The sequence below is a fragment of the Apodemus sylvaticus genome, chromosome 6 (genome assembly GCF_947179515.1).
Source record: "Apodemus sylvaticus chromosome 6, mApoSyl1.1, whole genome shotgun sequence".
In the NCBI taxonomy this organism is placed as follows: domain Eukaryota; kingdom Metazoa; phylum Chordata; class Mammalia; order Rodentia; family Muridae; genus Apodemus; species Apodemus sylvaticus.
In genome coordinates, this window is record NC_067477.1 from 132816645 (window position 1) to 132836325 (window position 19681).

The following is a 19681-nucleotide window of genomic DNA, read 5'->3' on the forward strand; positions in this document are numbered from 1 at the left end:
GTACACGTGCATTCGAACAGCTGTTTGTTAAGTAAGCAAAATTACTTAAATGATATGTTATCATCCACAAACCAGAAGATGCATATTTCCCCCTATCTATCAAAAGCCTCAATGGTTATTTGTTACTCTAATGATCATCAAAGCCTATTGTATATGAGTGCTCTGTCTGCATGTACATCTACATGCCAGAAGGCATCAGTGCTTACTCTAGATGGCTATAAGCACCATGTGGTTGCTGGGAATTGAACTCAGGACCTCTGAAAGAGCAGCCAGTGCTCTTAACCATTGAGCCATCTCTCCAGCCATCAAAGCCTATTGATAACTCCGAACAACATGCAATAATCCATAATACGATGCAGAACTTCTTGAGAAGTAGAGGTGAACGTGCTAACTTCTACACAACTCTAATCAGACGACTATTAAAGAGCGCGCGCGCACACACACACACACACAACTTGTTCCACATCCCGACTGAAGTTTACCCATTCCCCTCCCTCCTCTTCTCTTAGTCCCCACCTCTTATATATACTTTCCCATCAGTCCTCCTCTGCTCTCTTCAGAAAAGGGCAGGCTGGATATTAACCAGCCACTGGCATATCAAGTGGCAGGACGACTAGGATCCTCCTCACCCATTAAGGCTAGAGAAGGCAACCCAGTAGGAGAAAAGGCTCCAACGGCAGGTGACAGGGGCAGGGGCAGCTCCTGCTCCCACTGTTAGCAGTCCACATAAAACCAAGCTACACAAATGTAACTTATGTGTGGAAGGTAGAGGTTAGCCCATGCAGGCTCCCTGGGTGGCAGCTCAGTCTCTGTGAGGCACAACATTTTTAATGGAGTTTTAAATGCTAGTATACATCACCATCATCGACAACACAGTCCAGAATTTATTTTTTCCATTAATTTTCTTGTATAAGGCTGGTGACTAAACCAGGGTTTCCCATATGCAAACATTCTATCCTAACCTGAACTCCAGACAGACTGTCAACTCTGGCATACCCAGAAGGAAACAGGAGCTTCACATCATAAGCAATGGGCATGCCGTCACAGGAAGGAAAGGGGCACGCTCATGGTTGGCCAAGCTGGGTCCACACAAGTTAGGAGCCCACCATTCAGGCCTGCACAAGCTGAGTGTCCTGCCTCTAAATTCTAATGCTCCAACTGATGTAACCACAGGAGGAGTCTACCAGCTCATGCAACTGCCAATGGCAGCAGCTTCCTCATGTTTTAAGGTAAACACACCCCAGCTACCCATGCATTTTCTCCAGTAAAATCTGGTATTTTATAGTTTTGTTGTTGCTGTTGTTTTTGTTAATAATAGTGTGGCAAAGTATCCATATTTTGAAATACATATAATGAATGAATGACCAGAGGATAAACTTGAACTATTTCATCATTTCTAAGCCTGCAACAATTTTTTTAGAATAGTTTTGAGAAAAGCACAGTTCACACAGATACACCCTCCTCTCCAGTTTCCCTAAGCACCAAGCCACACTAGTGTCCTGCATTTGCTAGCATGACAAACTGACCAGTGTTAACTGGTCCTTCTCTTTCCTGGCTAGTTTTATATCAACTTGACATAAGCAAGAGTCATCATAGAAGAGGGAGTCTCAATTAAAAAAAAAAATTCCCTCTGTATAGATCTGGCTGTAGGAAAGTTGTTGGCTACATTTTAGTAATCAATGGGGGAGTGCCCAGCCGTTGTGGGTGGTTCTGCCCTTGGGCAGGTGATCCTGGGTTCTATAAGAAAGCAGGCTGAGCAAGCCACTGAGAGCAAGCATCCCTCCAAGGCCTCTACACCAGCTCCTGCCTCCAGGTTCCTGCCCTGACCTCCTTCAATGAAGGTCAATGATGTAGAGTATAAGCCAAATAAACCCTTTTCTCCCCAACCTGCTTTTGGTCAACTTTTCACTGCAGCACTAGAAACCCTGAGACACCATAGCTGGTGCTGGCAGTTATGCTCACTCTGGGCATGGATGCCCACCCATTTGATAGCACATTTGATGCCTACAAATACAGTATGGAGCCACTGTTACAGGACCCTACAGAATGATGTCACTGTGCCTGTGTCCCACCATTATGGGCTTCCTAAATCTATGGCAAATGCATATCATTCTATGCTTCCAGTTTATCTTTCCAGACTGTCATCCAACTGCACAGTAACACGCAGCCACTTCAGAATGGCTCCGTCTTAAAGGAAACATCTCATGTTCCTCCACATCTTTCCACAGTACAGTAGTTCATTTCTTTATGAATGTATAATATTTCATAGTGTGGGTAAACTTCCTTTATCCACTTACCTACCGAAGGCTATCCTGATTTTTGCCAATTTTGAATAAAGTTGATATACATATCTGTTTTTAAGGACATAAATGCTATCTCATCTAGGTAAATACTTTGTAAATGGTTATAAAACTAGCTTTAAAAATAGCTCTACAAAGTTTATTCCTGCAGCCACCAATGAGAGCGGTTTTTAACTCTGCCAGCATTTGGTTTCCAGTTTTGGTTTAAGTAGCCACTGTTGCAGGCGTAGAAGGTCCTCAAACAACTTACCATCTGTCAGACTTGTGACGTCTTTCATATTTATGTGTAATCTCAGTCTTCTCCAGAGATGTATCTCCTCAGGATTTCTGCCCAATTATAAGCTGGATCATATACTCTCTAACTGTGATTTTTAACATAATTGCCATGTTTTTGTTTTAAGAGTTTCTCTTTCCTTTTACTGAACATGCACTAAGCTGCTCTACACAATCAGTCTTCAAATTCTTCTACTCCTTCTTTCCTTCCCTGGTGTATGAAATGGCTTAAAGTCACTTAGGAACTATCAGGCTTAAAGATAAGGATAGGAATATATGACAAAAAGGATGTTATTAATAGCTACATTTTAATGCATGCTGAGTAGCAGTAAATTATTATGATAGCCCCTGTCTTACACATGAGAAAAACTGACAAAAACTTCCCAAATTACAGAAAAGCCAGTTAAAGAAGTAATGGCAGAACCAACATTAGCACTGCTAGCCCTGTCTGACACAAGAGACATCACTGGCTGCAGTCCAGGAGTCACAACGCACAGTGGTGGGTAGGGAGGCTGTGATGCCAGTGAGGCGAGTATGAGGCCTGTGGGTTCCGCAGCGCACCTGTGCACTAGGGGAGCAGTCCCCACGCAGCTCGCACTCAGCTTGCTTGGTTACACTGTAGGATGACCCGAGATCGCTCACGCCTTATAAGCTTTCAATCCCTACTCAACAGTCCGAGGTGAGCCTCTGCCACCCTGTCCGGGAGGTGAGCTGAAGCCACTGCGGTGCGCTATTCCAGTCTGTCAGTGCTGCACTCCCCCACGCTTCTCCACCACTGTCCACACACACACACACCCCGACACCCCCAACCTGTTACACGGAGTCCCAAGCCCGCAATGTCAGCACCACTGCTTCCCTGCCCGACCGACTGGCCGACCACTCACATCCCATCGCTGAGGCCTGCTGACATCTGAGGCCCTTGCTGGGAGCAGAACACAAACATTTTCACACACATATCAGACACATTTTCTCCCAAATAATCTTTCTTCATGCTGTTTAGGATCCTGAATTTTTTTCTTTTCTTTTTTTTTTACATTTGTCACAGAAACTTATCAAGTTCACTTGAATGTACTTTGTGTCAGTATGTTATACAGTGAGGCAACTGACGAGTCTCAAACCTTCAGTTGTAGTAATATAAAGAGGAGGCGCAAGGGCCACTGATTTAGCAAGTCTCCACTTTAGATAACTTTACAGACAGTGACAGACAGATGTCTGAGCTAGAGAGCACAGTGGACATACGCATCCTAACACTCAGAAGGCTGGGGCAGGCGGATGATATATTCCTCAGCAATATATCAGGACTAAGGACGAGGAGTCATAACCTGCGTGTATTCCAGACAGAGACTGAAAAGTCTAGGTGCCAAGTAAGCGACATTGGACAGGACGTGTGGGCTCCAGGGAGGCTTTGAATGAGAAATCCTCCATAGTCTTGTGTGTTTGAACACTCGGTCCTCAGCTGGTGCTGCAGTTTGTCGAGGGTTAGGGGGTGTGGCCTTGCTGGAGCTAGTGTGTCACTAGCGGGGGTGGAGTGGGGGGTGTTGAGAGCTTAAACCCCACCCCACTTCCAGTTTGCTCTCTCTGCTCCCTGCCTGCAGTAAAGGTGTGAGGCCCCATCTTCCTGCTGCCGTGCCTCCTTCCAACCATGGTCAACTCTCATCCCTCTGGAACCAGGAGCCAGAACCAAGTCTCTTCCTCCTCAAGATTTCTTTCCATAGTACTTTACCACAGCAATAGAAGTGACACTGGGGAGGCGACAAGAGACCTGGGTAGGTTGTAGGTTGCAGCTGCTGCAGTTTTACCCTAGGTACCCTAGGTACACAGTCTAAAATGTTTTTAAGTGGAGGCTGTGACATGATCGCTTATATGGATAACAATAAAACATCCCTCTACAGCTGCCAAACGAGCTTCGAGAATTACAGCAGACCCGTCCATCTTAGGACTCGGACTCGGTGAGACTGACTGAAGCTTCAACCACAGGGGCAGTGGAGGAGAGAAAACCATTCCCCAGGCCCACCTGACCAAACCACAAATTCTAGGCCACAAGTCTCATTGGTACCATAAGCCCCTTTTCTTCTCACACAGCAGAGACAATGCCACATAAAGATGCTGTAGAAAGGCATGCTTACTGCCTGCTGTTGTGTGCCACTGTTCTGAGCACCTGGAAGTGCACCCTCACAGAGACACCCGGAGGCAGGCCCCCGGCTTCACGGTAAGAGCACTCACTGGCCAAACTGTTACAGCTTCCTCCACTGTGGGGGGAATGCTGCCCCTCCAAACCTGATGCTACTCTCCGCCACCACCATATGGATGGCGAGATGGAACTCTCAGGGAGTCTTTCAGGAAGGGTCTCCTGCTCTTCTGCCTTTCACCATCAGATGACACCCAGACCAGAAGGCCAGGCTGGAGAGATGGCCAAGAAGGTTAATGACGGCTTGCCACCAAGGCTGACAACCAAAGTTTAATCCCTGGGATCCACGTGATGAAAGATCAGAACCAATTTCTGCAAGTTGTCCTCCAACCTCCTCTACATGCAAGCATAGAGTATACGCATGCCTTTAGGTGTGCCTGTGTCTGTGCACACACCTTTACACTCATTATTTGGGAGGCACAGTCGAGTGTTCAAAGCCAGCCTAGTCTACGCTGCAAATTACAGGCATACTGAGGCCTTGTCTCAAAATACATGAAGGGAGGGAGAGAAAACAAAGAACAGAGGGTCAGGAAGACAGCTCCATTACCATGAGCGCTTGCTGCGCTTGCACAGGACTCAAGTTTGATTCCCAGCACCCACACTTGGCAGCTCGCAAATGTCTTAACTCCAGCTCTCAGAGGACAGGCGTCTTCTGTCCTCCACAGGTACACGTGATGTGAGCACACAGACAGACACATACACACAGAGAGAGACACACAGATACAGACACATAAACAGAGAGACAGACATAGACAAATACACAGACACACAGACATGGACACAGACATAGACTGACACACACATGGTACACAAAACCTACATGTGGAAAGATACTCACATACATAAAACTAAACCAAACCGTGCTTTTCACCAAGAGGACAACAGTACTCCCTTACAAGAGCATTACTGTTAAAGTAACTGAGACCATGCGGTAAATCTCACAATACACTTCCAGGCAGGATGCTTTCAACATTACATGTACACAAGGACTCTCCATTTCAGCATACTGGTTTACTTTTTACAAAATTTTTAAAAATCAAATCTAGCTATTTTTATATTAACATTTTTGCATAAGACAAAGTTATAAAAAGATTAGTTTAAGGGCTTCAGAGATGGTTCAGTGGTTAACAGCACTGGCTGCTTTTCTAGATGAAGTTCAATTCCCAGCACCGATAGGGTAGCCAACCATCTGTAACTCCAGTTCCAGGGGAATCTAATGCCCTCTTCTGGTCTCCATGGGTACTACATGCACATGGTGAACAAATATACCCATTTACATAAAATAAAACCAATTTATTAAATGTCAATTTAAACCTAAAACCAATATAAACAAAATATTAAATCTATAAATAGTAAGTCCTCAGAATGGGCCCAACAAGAAGTAAAAATCTGCAGGCGGCACACAGGGCCCTAGGTTTGGGCGACACTAAGAGTCCCTAATGGGCCTAGCAAGCAAGCTTAGCAAAAGCTTACCTAAGCAGAACACTTTCTAAAGCATTTCTCCTCTTTTCAACCAATCAGAAGAAATCCTAATGCCTTTGTCAAAGACCTGTTCAAATCTAAAATGTGCTATGACAGCTACACGGCTTAGAGAAAGATCATCGGTCTTCCTAAGTATTAGGTTCTTCACCAGAGTAAAAACATCTGCTAGAGCTAGAGATGAGCTAGCTCAGTGGTGAAGCCCTCTCCCAACACACAGAAGACCCCGGCTGCTCCCCTGTACCACACAAGTCTACCAAGTGGGGATGGGGGCTAATGTAACTCTAACCCTGATATAACAATACTCAACAAGTAATCACTGTCTTATTATGGAAAGCAACAGTAAATGTGTAAACATTTTGTAAAATTAAGTTATAATAACTTTTCTCCCTGAAGTATTACTATACCACTACCATTCTCCAAAGTCTTGTTGAACTCAGCTTTCTGCCAACGTGGTTCCACGCCACAAGCAGCCCCTCTGTAGCTCCAAGCTGCCGTCCTGAGACAGCAATCTCTTTCCATCTTCATGTCCTCCCCACCCCGTGCCAGGCTTCTCCCATGTCTTAGCTATGGCAGAAAGTGCTGGCGAGTGAGGGCATTAGCCAGGTGTGAAGGAGATAAGGTATTCTGAGACTCTATACGATTAGAATGGCAGGGACTGGATTCTAAGGTTCCAGTCTGGATTTTATATACATCATGTGCAACGTTTTTTATGGAGCTGAACAGATAACTCAGCCTCACAGAGCACACACTGTTCTTACAGAACACCTTAAGAGTTCCATTCCCAGCAGCCATTTCAAAAGTGCACATCCACTTGTGATCCGATTCCAGGGCATCTGACACCTTGCAGGAAGCTGCACTCATCTGTGTACACACAGACACATGAAGTGAAATTTCTTCTAAGTGAATGTTCTGTTAGTCATCCCCTTCAGCATCCAGAAAACATTCAAGAACAGCTCAGAATCATAAAGCACAATCTGGGAGGTCTCCAATTCCTAACGAGTTATTAACTCACAGAGAATGATCCGTGGCACTAGGCATGAAAGAGGCAGATCTGGGTGCAGGTTTGTATTAACAGGCCTCTTGCCTCTCCTGATCTCCAAAAGTACCTCCCTTCTACACCCTAACCAAACTTCTGTTCTCTCTCCAGGAAAGGAAGATCTTCGGTCTGCACTCTCCAGGCCACCGATGTGCAGCACCAACACTTTCTAACTGGCCATGCTGTCTCCCTCGGTCTCCACAAACCTCCTCTGGGTCATGACCCTACCACGTCAATCATGGCGCTAACATGGCAATCAACAGGCTTTGTCACCATCCAAAATCAAAGTGTGGCTTCTAAGTCCATGGCCTTCTGTTTACTCTGTAAACACTTTGAACGCACACACACAGTACATGTCCTCTCGAAAGACGTGGCTCCATCTTGGGGCTGGGAGGTGGGTCAGTGGCTGGAGGCATTCCTCAGCTTGACTCCTGAGGTCTATCCCAGATGCACATGTGGGAAGGAGAAAGTTGAAAGCTGTCCTCTGACTCCATATGCCTACTGTGGCACCCACAGCCATACACATTACGAGAGACGCACACACGCTCAGTCAGACTGAAGGACAGATGGCTGATGGACGGTCTCCTTCCCAAAAACAACTGTGACTGCCCCAAGTATCGAGCTCTTCTTATGAGGGTGTGACATTAACAAATGGGACTGCCCGCCACACCTCCCCCTGCTCACAAGCCTGTGTGCAGAGAGCAGAGGCTGCATCCTGGCACTCTCCAGCCCAAAGGCTCACACTCTCAAAACTACTGGAAGCTTTCCAAAGTGGCTGGTAAAAGAGGGCGCTTTCTCTTCTCCCACTGACAGCACCATCTTCACCTCTGCGCCACCATCTTCTAGCCAGGTGCACCTCATACAGACTTAGCTTCAAGACTGTGAGGTTAGTTCTCCTCTGGAAGGTATACATGAGGATTACCCTAAAATCTCAGGAGAAATCTCAGCAGAAAAGGGGGAAAAACAGCAAGAGAAAGCAAAGCCCTCCCCCCCTGCACAGAGAAGATAAAAGTCAGAAGAATTTGCTTTTTTTGTTTGTTTGTTTTTTTGTTTGTTTTTTGTGACAGGGTTTCTCTGTGTAGCCCTGGCTGTGCTGGAACTCACTCTGTAGACCAAGTTGGCCTCGAACTCAGAAATCCACCTGTCTCTGCCTCCCAAGTGCTGGTATTAAAGGCGTGCACCACCACTGCCCGGCGAGAATTTGCTTTTAAACAAGAGAGAGAGAGAGGAAAAAAAAAAAAAACTAAAAGGGAAACCGAAGAGCAAGAACTATCCAGAGGTATGTATTTCAGGGTGCTTTGTGGAAACAGATAAAGCAACTCTAATAACTGAACTCAATAATGCCTATTTGTCCAACTCAGAACAGTGGAGCTGGAAAGCAAAACCAAGGTGAACATGTAGCACCACGCCTCAGGACCACCATGCAGCCCCACCATGCAACACCAGGCCGCAGGACCACCATGCAGCCCTACCATGCAGCACCAGGCCACAGGACCACCATGCAGCTCAGAGTGGACTAAGGACTCTTTTCAATCTTCATCTCATACTACCCCTCTCAATGTCTATTTGTTCGTTGAATGAATGTTTTGACACCTACTCCATGAACACAATTAGACTCCAAGGGTGGCAACACACTAAGAGAAGTCCTTTAAGGACTAACAGGTCTACAGTGTTACTCACATGTAATAGCATCTGGTGGTTATGTATGTAAAAGAATTAAGGGACAAATGGCAGAGGCAGTTGGAAAAGACCTGTTGATGGAAGCAACTTCTCAGCACAAGAGAATGAACACCTCATTCAAACACAGAAAGCTATACATCTTGGCCCAGTAAAGCTCTCCTGATCAGTCCAATGGACCTCTGTCATCTGCCCCCAGAGGGAGTCACAATTTCTGGCCTGGTCTCCGTCATCAGATTCCACACATTCACATGATAGTTTTTGCTATGCAGGAATAACAGCTTGCATGGAAAGACAGAAGGCGTGAGACGACTCCAGCTTCCAAAGCATCTGTGATAGCAGCTGCCAGGAGGTGTCCCTGGAACAGTGGAAGCCTGGGAACATGAAATGACAAGACCAAGTTTACCAGTAACCCTGAAGAAAGGATGATGGGGCACCCAGTCCAGAGGAAGCAGAACCCCCAGGATTTCATCATTTGTTAATGAAAGGGGATACTATGTGGGAAAAATAAACAAAACAAAGCACAACACATGTGGGCTCTTTCTGAGTAACAGAAACTGCAACATGCACAGCTGGGTTCCACTCAAGATGTGTGGGGTTTGAAGAACCGTAGCTGGGCAGGGAGCTATCAACTGATGGTCCACTTCCAGGGAAACCAATGCAGCTGCCAGGCTGGAGATGCCTTCTGAAGGTACCACACACAAATACAGACAGCAGGAAGAATATTTTTTTTCTAAATAGTTAAGATTCTGGTCATATGGTATACACCTTTTATTTCAGCACTTGGAAGGCAGAAGCAGGTAGTTTTCTATGAGTTCAAGGCCAGCCTGGTACAAGTCCCAAAACAGCCAGGGCTATACAGATATTGCCATAGATAGATAGATAGATAGATAGATAGATAGATAGATAGATAAAAAATAGTAAGACATTGAATGAAGCCTCAGCCATAGTGTGAAACAGTGTATGAGAGTAAATAAAAAATTAGCAAAGGAGACAGGAGCAAGTGGAAAGCTTCTAGAATAAATAGAATTCTGAGAAAGATTATGCCTTCCAGACAGGCTTGGAAGTTGTGGGATAGGAGACTGGCGGGAAAGTGTTCAAAGTCCAAAAAAAAGAAAACAAATACTACTTCACTGCCTGACATGACCTGAACACAGCGTTTTGAACAAGACCATGCACTGTGCCTGAATAGCTTCCTTTCTACGGAGGAAACACACGTGGGGATCACACCGTAGACAAGACCCCAGCATAGTCATATTATTGCTTACTTTTTCTTCTATTTATCTTTTTTTTTGTATTTGCGTGTGTACTGTGGAGGTCAGAGACAAGCTGTGGGAGCCCTTCTCTCCTTCCATGTGGATCCTGAGATCAAACTAAGGTCATCAGGCTTACAGAGAAAGTGCCTTTTCTTGATGATCCACCGTGCTGGCTCACGCGGCCACTTTTTGGATCATGGTAAGAGAAAGCTTTTGAAGACACTCAAATGCTCAACGACAAAACAATCTTTACGAAGACACCCAGCACCCTCCCTTACAGACAAGACTGATCCAGCGGAGCTTAGTCAAAGGTCCAGCCAAGATTACGCAGCAAGGAAGAGGAGCCCGGGTCTGATGAACGCCCAGTCCAACAGCCTGTCACTAAAATGTGTTAAAAGTGTGCCAAACCCAGCAGCAAACATCAGTGCCCGCATGCAGTAGACAGGCCCTGCGGGTGTTAAGGACATGTGTCAGAAGACACGAAAGCTAGCGGCATGGTTTCATTGTTCAGGCCTACCACAGGCAAGGCCCAAACTTACAAATAAGCATCTCTCCAAAGATGTACAACTAAGTTGTTGAGACATCATAAAGCATTTCCTTCATCTAAGTATATGCAGTGCCGGGCTGGCCCATGAAGACAGTTAATTCTACTATAGTGGCAAAGCAGTTAATACACATCAAGCTCTATATCTTATGAAATAGTCCTAACCTTATGTTGTGTCCACCTGTGTACCTAAAGAAACTTAAGGCCTGGGTTGTTGAGTGATTTGTCCAATAGCATAAGGCAAATAAACTGATGCATCCTCTGTCCGTGCCCGCCCCCACTCCAGACCATATTTCCTAAGTCATTTTGCTAGATCCCAAAGTTCTTGTGTGGGTCGTTCAACTGCCAATTTCTCTCTGCTACTAAAACCTAAGTACCCATCTTCCTTTATCTGGGGGCTAGAATATCTATGTTCACTAAGTGAACATACTCATCTCCCAGTTGCCTCAATCCAAAAGGGCAGCCTCACAAAAATACTTGACACTAACTAGGAATTTAACTTGGTTTTGCAGTAACTACACAGATCCCAACACAGCGCCTTGCCTTTGTCCTCTTATCCATTCTATTGAGACAATCTTCCTTCAGTATGTACAAAACACAACCAAAACCCCGAACTGGCCATAATCAAATGTCACGCTCTAAACTATGCCTAAGTCACTCAAAACTTCAAACCCCAACCCCAAGAAAAACTAATGTGGTCACCAGTGTGGGAGAGCACCCAGGAAGGGTACTCCTAAGGAAAGGCACAATACCTTCCTCCATCTCAGCACCGGCCCCCCAAAAAAGCCCTTGAGTTTCACGGGCCGTCCGCACCCGGAGCAGGTGGCGACCTCAAGCAGCAAGCCGGAAGCCAGCCATGCCCTCGACCATGACCTTCTCAAGACGCCCAACCTTGTCACCCCAAACCACTGGCAAAGCATGGGGGGGGGGGGGCTCATGCCTGAGCGGCAGGGGCCACGGAATTGGAGCAAACGAGCAGGACACCGGCCCGTCCGCCGCAGTGGGTCAGGAGGAAGGGTCCCATACTCACCCTGCAGCCGGCCGGCCACCAGCGGCCGCAACCCGGACGACGGAGGACAGCTGGACAGGGCCGCCCGCAGGGAGGCGCAGGGACAGCGGGAGGCGCGGGGCCGCCGCGGCCCCGAGCAGCCAACGCGCGGGTCTCAGCAGGGCTGCCATGGTACCGCGTACCCAAGGCAGGATGCACGCTCTTGCAGAGGACCTGGGGGAACACGTGATGACCCGGTCGCCCCTAGTGGGACAAACCAAGGGCGGAGAGCGCCCAGCAGAGGGGGAGGCGCAACCCCGCCAAGGCTCACGGGAGAGGCAAGCCGAGCTCCCTGGATCATCTGGATCCGCCTTCTGTTTTACAATGAATCTTTTTTATCTTCCATGAGCAGTGTCCCTGTTTTCGTGTCCAGCGCCCCGGCTCTCAGCGAGCTCGGCCGCACCACCCCTCCATTTTGCAGTTGGTAGAGCCCCTAGAGGTCGGCTCCGCCCATTAGCGCGCAAGGGCTTGTGGGGGGCCGACTAGGAGCGACACCGAGGGTTGCCGGGAAGGGCCGACAGTGCAGATCCCGGAGTGCCTACAACTAGCCAGCCTTGCTTCTAGGTTGCTGCTGAACTGCTGCCCTAGCTGCTCAGTGACGTAGTTCCTGCCATGGCTCTCAGAAACGACGTACAGAGGAAAAAATGACGAAGGAACTGGAGGCTGTGGACCTCCAAGTTAGCTAACGATATGCTATTTGTGTGACCGGCGATGGGGTAGACGAATATGCAGACCTCATCCTAAGTGTGTAGGCAATGCCTCACTTCATGAAAGAAATGGACTTTAATAAAGGTCGTATAATTTTAAATGTCAAGATTGAAGTTTCTCTTTCTCGCTGCCCCGCTCCTCTTTCAGTTAATGCACTTAACAACTAAACTAGTGGTGCAAATGTCTGAGGGTAAGTCTGGAGTAGTAAAACAAGTTCTTGCCCTCACAGAGTTTGCATACTGCGCGAACGCGGGAACAGGTTTCCACTCTTTGCTTAGCTATCCCTCGACGGCTGCTACCAAGGTGAACAGTCAAATTCTCCCTCTGGAAGTTTTCCCATCTGGCCGTTTGTCCTGCTAGACAACAAACTTCTGAGAGCACAGAATGAAGCCACTTTTGTAGCGAAAGCTCCTGCTCAGTTGAAGACACTTCATGCTTTGAGCATTTATTGAATGAATATACACTTAGAATTAATTTGCCTTATCTTTCTTTTGGAGAAACTAATTCATCGTCCCCCAAGATGAATTTACTCTGAGTTACACGATAGAGCACTATGATAGAATAAAATTCATTTTCTCATTTAGCATTAGTACTATTTCTTGAGCACATATTTTGTGTTAGGCACTATTTGGAATGTTGGGGATACAACCCAGTAAAAAAAATCTCAATTTAAACAAAATTCTGCACATTTAAAGAGACAGGTAAGAACTGTGTGTGATATGTTGGGCAGTGGTGGCACAGGCCTTTGATCCCAGCAACTGGGAGGCAGAGGCAGGCGGATTTCTGAGTTTGAGACCAGCCTGGTCTACAGAGTGAGTGGCAGCCAGGGGTACACAGAGAAACCCTGTCTCAAAAAACAAAAGCAAACAAAAAATGTGATTATAAATAAAAGATTAAAGGCAGGTTACAGTCTGTGGTGATTAATCTTGATAGGATTTAGTGTCACCTTGACAACTAGCCTTTGAGCAAGGTTTTTACATTGAATTAGTTGAAGTGGCAAGAACCACTCTGAGTGTGAGTGGCACCACTGGATGAGTGGCAGGGCTGGATCATAAAGGAGAAATTGGGAGGCTCAATCAGCTATTTCCTGACAGCACATGCATGTAACCCAGCTCCTGCTCCCATGACAGCCTGTACCCACTGCAAGACAAAACAAACCTTTCTTCCTTAAGTTGCTCTTCTCGGGGAAAATAATTTGAATAGAATCCCAAAGGAGGAAATGAAGATCATCTGGAAGAAAAGGAGAGCCAGCTCTTGCTCCAGTTCCAGACAACAGCAAATTCAAAACCCTAAAGTGGAGAAAACTGAGAGGGCCCAGATGGAAAGGATGAACAGGAGTTGGATTAGACTGGGAGGTCAGAGTGGTATTTGGCTGTCAGATTCTGCAGGGTGTTGTCTTGGATGACCTTTGCACTCACTGGGAGCTGAGAGTCCAGACTTAGGCTGTTGTACAGATGATCTGGAAAGCCGACATGGAATTTGATGTGTATCTGTGATAGAAATTCATTTGCTTTTTTAAAAAAAAATACTTAATTTATTATGTGTATGAGTGTTTTGCCTGCACGTATGCCTGTGACCACAAGTGTGCCTGCTGCCCTTGAAGGCTGGCGAGGGCTTCGGATCTCCTGGGAGTGCAGTTACAGACAGGTGCAAGCTGAGGTGTGGCAGCTGGGAAATGAACCAACCTGCACTGGCCGCTTTTACAAAGAATGCAGAGTCCAGGTGCTTGTCACACCCCCGGGAGGCCTTGGGTTTGGATGCAAATGTGAAATGAGCCTGGAGGAAGTAATTATGATAATGGACTTTCTAAGTATTTACTCGAGAAAACTCAGGGGTTGGAACTCATGGTCTTAATTGTCAGTGTGATAGAACTCAGAATCATCATCTTGGAAGCAGGCTTTTGGGAAACCTCTTTGGTGTTAGGTTTTAGGTGAGAAACCCACCCTGAGTGTGTGTGAGTGTGAGTGTGTGGGCATGTGTGTGAGTGTGGGATGTGTATGTGTGGTGTATGTATGTGAGTGTGAGATTTGTAGGTGGAGTATGTATGTGGGATGTATGTGTATATGAGTGTGAGATATGTGTGTGTGTGTGTGTGTGTATGTGTGTGTGTTCCATTGGACTGAAGTCCCAGAGTGGATAAAAATACAAAGTGGATGAAGTTCCAGTAGTTCATCTCTCTCTTCCAACTACAGAGGCAATGTGACCAGCAACCTCATGTTTACACAGCCAGACCTTCCTCTCTGGCTATATATACTTTCTCAAGCCATGAGCCAAAACAACTCCTTCCTTTTCATTGTTTCTGTCGGGTATCCTGCCACAACAATCAACAAAGTAACCTGCCAGCCAACACCCCATTCTCCCACCAGCCTCATCATAGTGGCAGGAATGTGGAGAAGAGGCTGTCTTAGGGTTTTACTGCTGTGAGCAGACACCATGACCAAGGCAAGTCTTATAAAGGAAAACATATATTTGGGCCTGGTTAACAGGTTCAGAAGTTCAGTCCATTATCATCAAGGCAGGAGCATGGCAGCATCCAGGCAGGCATGGTGCAGGCAGAGCTGAGAGTTTTACATCTTCATCTAAAGGCTGCTAGTGGAAGACTGGCTTCCAGGCAGGGTCTTAAAGCCCACACCTACTCCAACAAGGCCACACCTCCTAATAGTGCCACTCCCTGAGCCAAGTATATATAAACCATCCAAAGGGGGTTCTTTACTTTATGTGGGACGGGAAGTAGAAACAAGAAAAAGGAACTGCTGAGCAGGTATAACTTTCAAAGGCAATGACTTAGTGGCCCACTTTCTCCCTGTAAGCCAGTGGTTCTCAGTCTTTCTAATGCTGCGACTCTTTAACACAGTTCCTCATGGTGTGGCAACCCCCAACCATACAATTCTTTAGTTGCTACTTCATTCTATAATTTTTCTTCTGTTATAAATCATAATGTAAGAGTCTAATGTGTAGGATATCTGCTATGCAACTGCTATGAAAGAGTCACTCAATCCTGAAGGGGTCTCAAGCCCCAGGCTGAGAGTCACTGCTCTAAGCCCTGTCTCCTGAGGTTTCTACCATCTCCCAAAATAACAGCACCAGCTGGGGCGAAGTGTTCAGTACATGAGCGTGTAAGGGGTGTTCCGTATGTAAACGAGTCTTCGGATCTTGACCATCTCAGAACGTAAGATGCATATAACCCAGTCCGAGTTCTCAAAGTCACTGCCAAATCTCAGCCTTTGCTGTTGGTGAGCTCTGATGCTAAGGTCAAAGTCTGACATTACTGGAAAGTCCCGAGCCCAGTGCAAGATGGCAGACTCCCTCGGTCAGCGAGGCTTCCTCTTCTCAACTTGGGAGATCCCAGACCCCACATCCTCTCCGTACAGACGTCACACAGCCTTGGTTAGATTACAGGGCCAACTTGCTTCTTCCAGGTAAGAACCCATCCAGCTAGCACCTGAGATTCCTGGAGTACCTCCCATGCTAATAAGGCATCTCAGTACCTTTGTCATCAGCCTTGGAACCTTTCCCGCCCTGGACATCTTTTCCCCGATCCCTGTAATTATATAACCTGTGATTCATTCCAAATAAAGTTGATCTGTCTCCCCAAAGCTGATCCCAGAATGTGTGGTCATTTCTGTCCGTACTCACAGGCCCTCTGAGACCATCAGCTCTGTTCCCTTCATCCTCATGGGCTGGTGGCATCGGCCCTTGGGAAAAGGGAGATCCACGTCTTAGTTGTAATCCCCTTTTTAAAAAAAATTAAAGATAAAAACAAATTACGTACTTCAAACATACAAGGACACAGTAAACATCTCCATTCCCAAATGAAGCAACGGGGCCTCAGAAAAGAGGGATGGGAGCCAGGCGGTGGTGGCGCACGCCTGTAATCCCAGTGCTCTGGGAGGAAGAGCGGGCGATTTCTGAGTTCAAGGCCAGCCTGGTCTACAGAGTGAGTTCCAGAACAGCCAGGGCTACACAGAGAAACCCTGTCTCGGGAAAAAAAAAAAAACAAATCCAACCCCCCCCAAAAAAAAGAAAGAAAGAAAAGAGGGATGGGAACAAAGAAAGACCAAACCCAGCAGGACAAAGATTAAATGCTGCAACTCCACGTCCAGCACCACGACATCACTATGGAAGATCCAATAGTCTTGAGCAGCCCCAGCCTTTGACCTTGCTATTTACAAGTTCCAGTAAAGATGGAGGGAAAGGGGAAAGAAAGAAAGGGGGAGGAGATGAGAAAATAATGATAGCACATTGTTTACCCATTTTCAGTTCAGATCTTGCCAGTGTCTTCAAAGAATAGCTTAGATATCCTCACGAAGCAGGGCAGGGCACAGCTGAAGAGAAGTCCAGAGGGATAGTCCTTGCTTTCCCCTTGGCTTATTCTGAACAATGTAAAACTCTCAGATGTTGGTAAACTAGAGTCCTGATTTCCATTGTCTGGAATAGTCTGAGTAGAGTTACTGAGAAAAAAAGTCATCTGGGAAGAGGGAGTCTCAACTGAGGCATTGTAAGATCAGATGGCCTTATGGCAATGTGTATTGGGAATTGTCTTGATGTTGATTGATGTGGAAGGACCCAGGCCATTGTGGTGGGAACACCCCTGGGCAGGTGGTACTGGTTGTATAACAACATTAGCTGAGCAATGCCAAGCATGAGCGTGCCAACACACATGAGCATGCCAACACACAACATTCTCAAGGTTCTGTTTCAGCTCCTGCCCATCATTGATAGACTGTGACCTGAAAGAAACCAGATGTGCCCTTTCTTTCTTACTGCTGCTGCCACCTAAATGATGCTACAACTCTGTCTTCAAAAGGCCATTCCATCTTTCTATCAAACCACCTGCTTCAGGATGGTGGGGAACATGGTAAAACCAGTGAATTCCGTGATTGTGGGCCCACTGTCCCACTTCCCTGGCTGTGAAATGAATTCCTTGGTCAGAAGCAATACTGTGTGGAAACCATGACAATGGATAAGGCATTCTGTGAGTCCGTGGATGGTGGTTTTGGCAGAAGCATTACATGCAGGAAAGGCAATTCCATAACCAGAATAAGTATCTACTCCAGTAAGAACAAATCATTGTCCTTTCCACGGGGAAATGGTCCAATGTAGTCAACCTGCCACCTGGAGGAATGGTGCCATATCTGGGGCTCAGTGTTGGTCTCTGCTGTTAGCAGATCTGGCATTCAGCAGCTGCTATAGCCAGGTCAGCCTTGATGAGAGGAAGTCCGTGTTGCTGAGCCCAAGCATAACCTCTGTCTCGGCCAAAATGGCCGCTTTGTTCATGTTCCCATTGGACAATGACAGGGATGGCTGGGGAAAGAGGCTGACTGTCCACAGAACAGGTCATCCTATCCACTTGATTATTGAACTCCTCCTTAGCTGAAGTCACCTTTTGGTGAGCATTTACATGGGACACAGATATCTTTATATCCTTTGCCAATTTGGAGAGATCTATCCTCATACTTCTTCCCCACATGTCTTTCTCACCAATTTTCCAATCATGATTTTTCCAAGTCCCTGACCATCCAGCCAATCCATTGGTTACAGCCTGTGAGTCAGTGAACAATCATACATCTGGTCATTTCTTCTTCCAAACAAACTGTAATACCATGTGTACTGCCCGAAGTTCTGCCCACTGTGAATATTTTCCTTCACCTGTATCCTTCAGGGTTGTCCCAGAAAGGGATTGTAATGCTGCAGCTGTCCACTTCTGGGTGGTGCCTGCATAACGTGCAGAGCCATCAGTAAACCAGGTCCTAGTCTTCTCTTCTTCAGTCAGCCGGTCATAGGGAACAAACACTAGGCTATAGGTGCATGCTTGGCAGCAGATGGCATTGTAACAGGAATAGAAACCATAAGCATTTGAACAACTTCTTCATGTAATTTGCTTGTACCTTCAGGACGTGCTCTGGCCTGATCACATATATACCACTTCCATTTGATAATAGACTTCTGTTGTGCACGCCCTACTTTATGACCTGGAGGGTCTGATAGCACCCAGATCATAATGGGCAGTCAGGTCACATGGTAACTTGATGTCCTATTGTCAATCGTTCAGTTTCCACTAAGGCCCAATATCAGGTCAAGAGCTGTTTTTCAAAGGGAGAATAGTTGTCTGCAGATGATGGTAGAGCTTTGCTCCAAAATCCCAAAGGTCTCTTCTGTAATTCACCTACAGGAACATGCCAGAGGCTCCAAACAGCATCTCTATCTGCCACCGACACCTCAAGTACCATTGGGTTTGCTGGATCATATGGTCCAAGTGGTAGAGCAGCCTGCACAGCAGCCTGGACCTGTTGAAGAGCCTTCTCCTGTTCCAAGCCCCACACAAAGCTAGCAGCTTTCCAAGTCACTCGGTAAATAGGCCTGAGTAACACACCTAAGTGAGGAATGTGCTGTCTCCAGAATCCAAAAAGACCCACTAAATGTTGTGCTTCTTTTTTAAAGTTTTTTTTTTAAGCTTTATTTATTTTCTTTCCCCACATCCTCTCCAGCATCTGCTGTCCCCTGAGTTTTTCATCTTAGCCACTCTGACTGATGTAAGGTGGAATCTCAGTGTTGTTTTGATTTGCATTTCCCTGATAACTAAGGATGCTGAACATTTCTTTAGGTGCTTTAGAGCTATTTGAGTTTCCTCAGTTGAGAATTCCCAGTTTATCTCTGTACCCCATTTTTAATAGGGTTATTTGATTCTCTGGAGACTAGCTTCTTGAGTTCTTTGTATATGTTGGATATTAGCCCCCTATCAGATGTAGGGTTAGTAAAGATCTTTTCCCAATTTGTTGGTTGCCGTTTTGTCCTGTTGACTATGTCCTTTGCCTTACAGAAGCTTTGCAGTTTTATGAGGTCCCATTTGTCGATTCTTGTTCTTAGAGCATAAGCCATTGGTGTTCTGTTCAGAAACTTTCCCCCTGTGCCCATGTGTTCAAGGTTTGTCCCCACTTTCTCCTCTATAAGCTTCAGAGTGTCTGATTTTATGTGTAGATCTTTGATCTACTTGGACTTGAGCTTTGTACAAGGAGATAAGAATGGGTCGATTTTGGCACCCACATGGCACCGCTGGAGGCGTGCGCTGTGTGTCTGTGCGAGCTCCGGGGTCTGTAGGGCGCCCGCGCGCGGCCACCGCCCTACACTGGCGTCTGGTTAGGCGAGCGCAAAATCTGCGCCATCAGAGT

The 19681-nt window shown here is 46.4% G+C and overlaps 1 protein-coding gene across 1 annotated transcript in view; it reads right to left on the reverse strand.

Annotated features, from left to right (window-relative positions):
* Positions 1-12005, reverse strand: part of Lrpprc (leucine rich pentatricopeptide repeat containing) — an 83863-nt gene extending 71858 nt beyond the window's left edge. Inside the window, exon 1 of the mRNA XM_052186495.1 lies at positions 11787-12005. Coding sequence (XP_052042455.1) covers positions 11787-11935 — 149 coding nt within the window. The 5' untranslated portion in view covers positions 11936-12005. The remainder of the gene's footprint in view (positions 1-11786) is intronic.
* Between the last annotated feature and the right edge of the window lie 7676 nt (positions 12006-19681).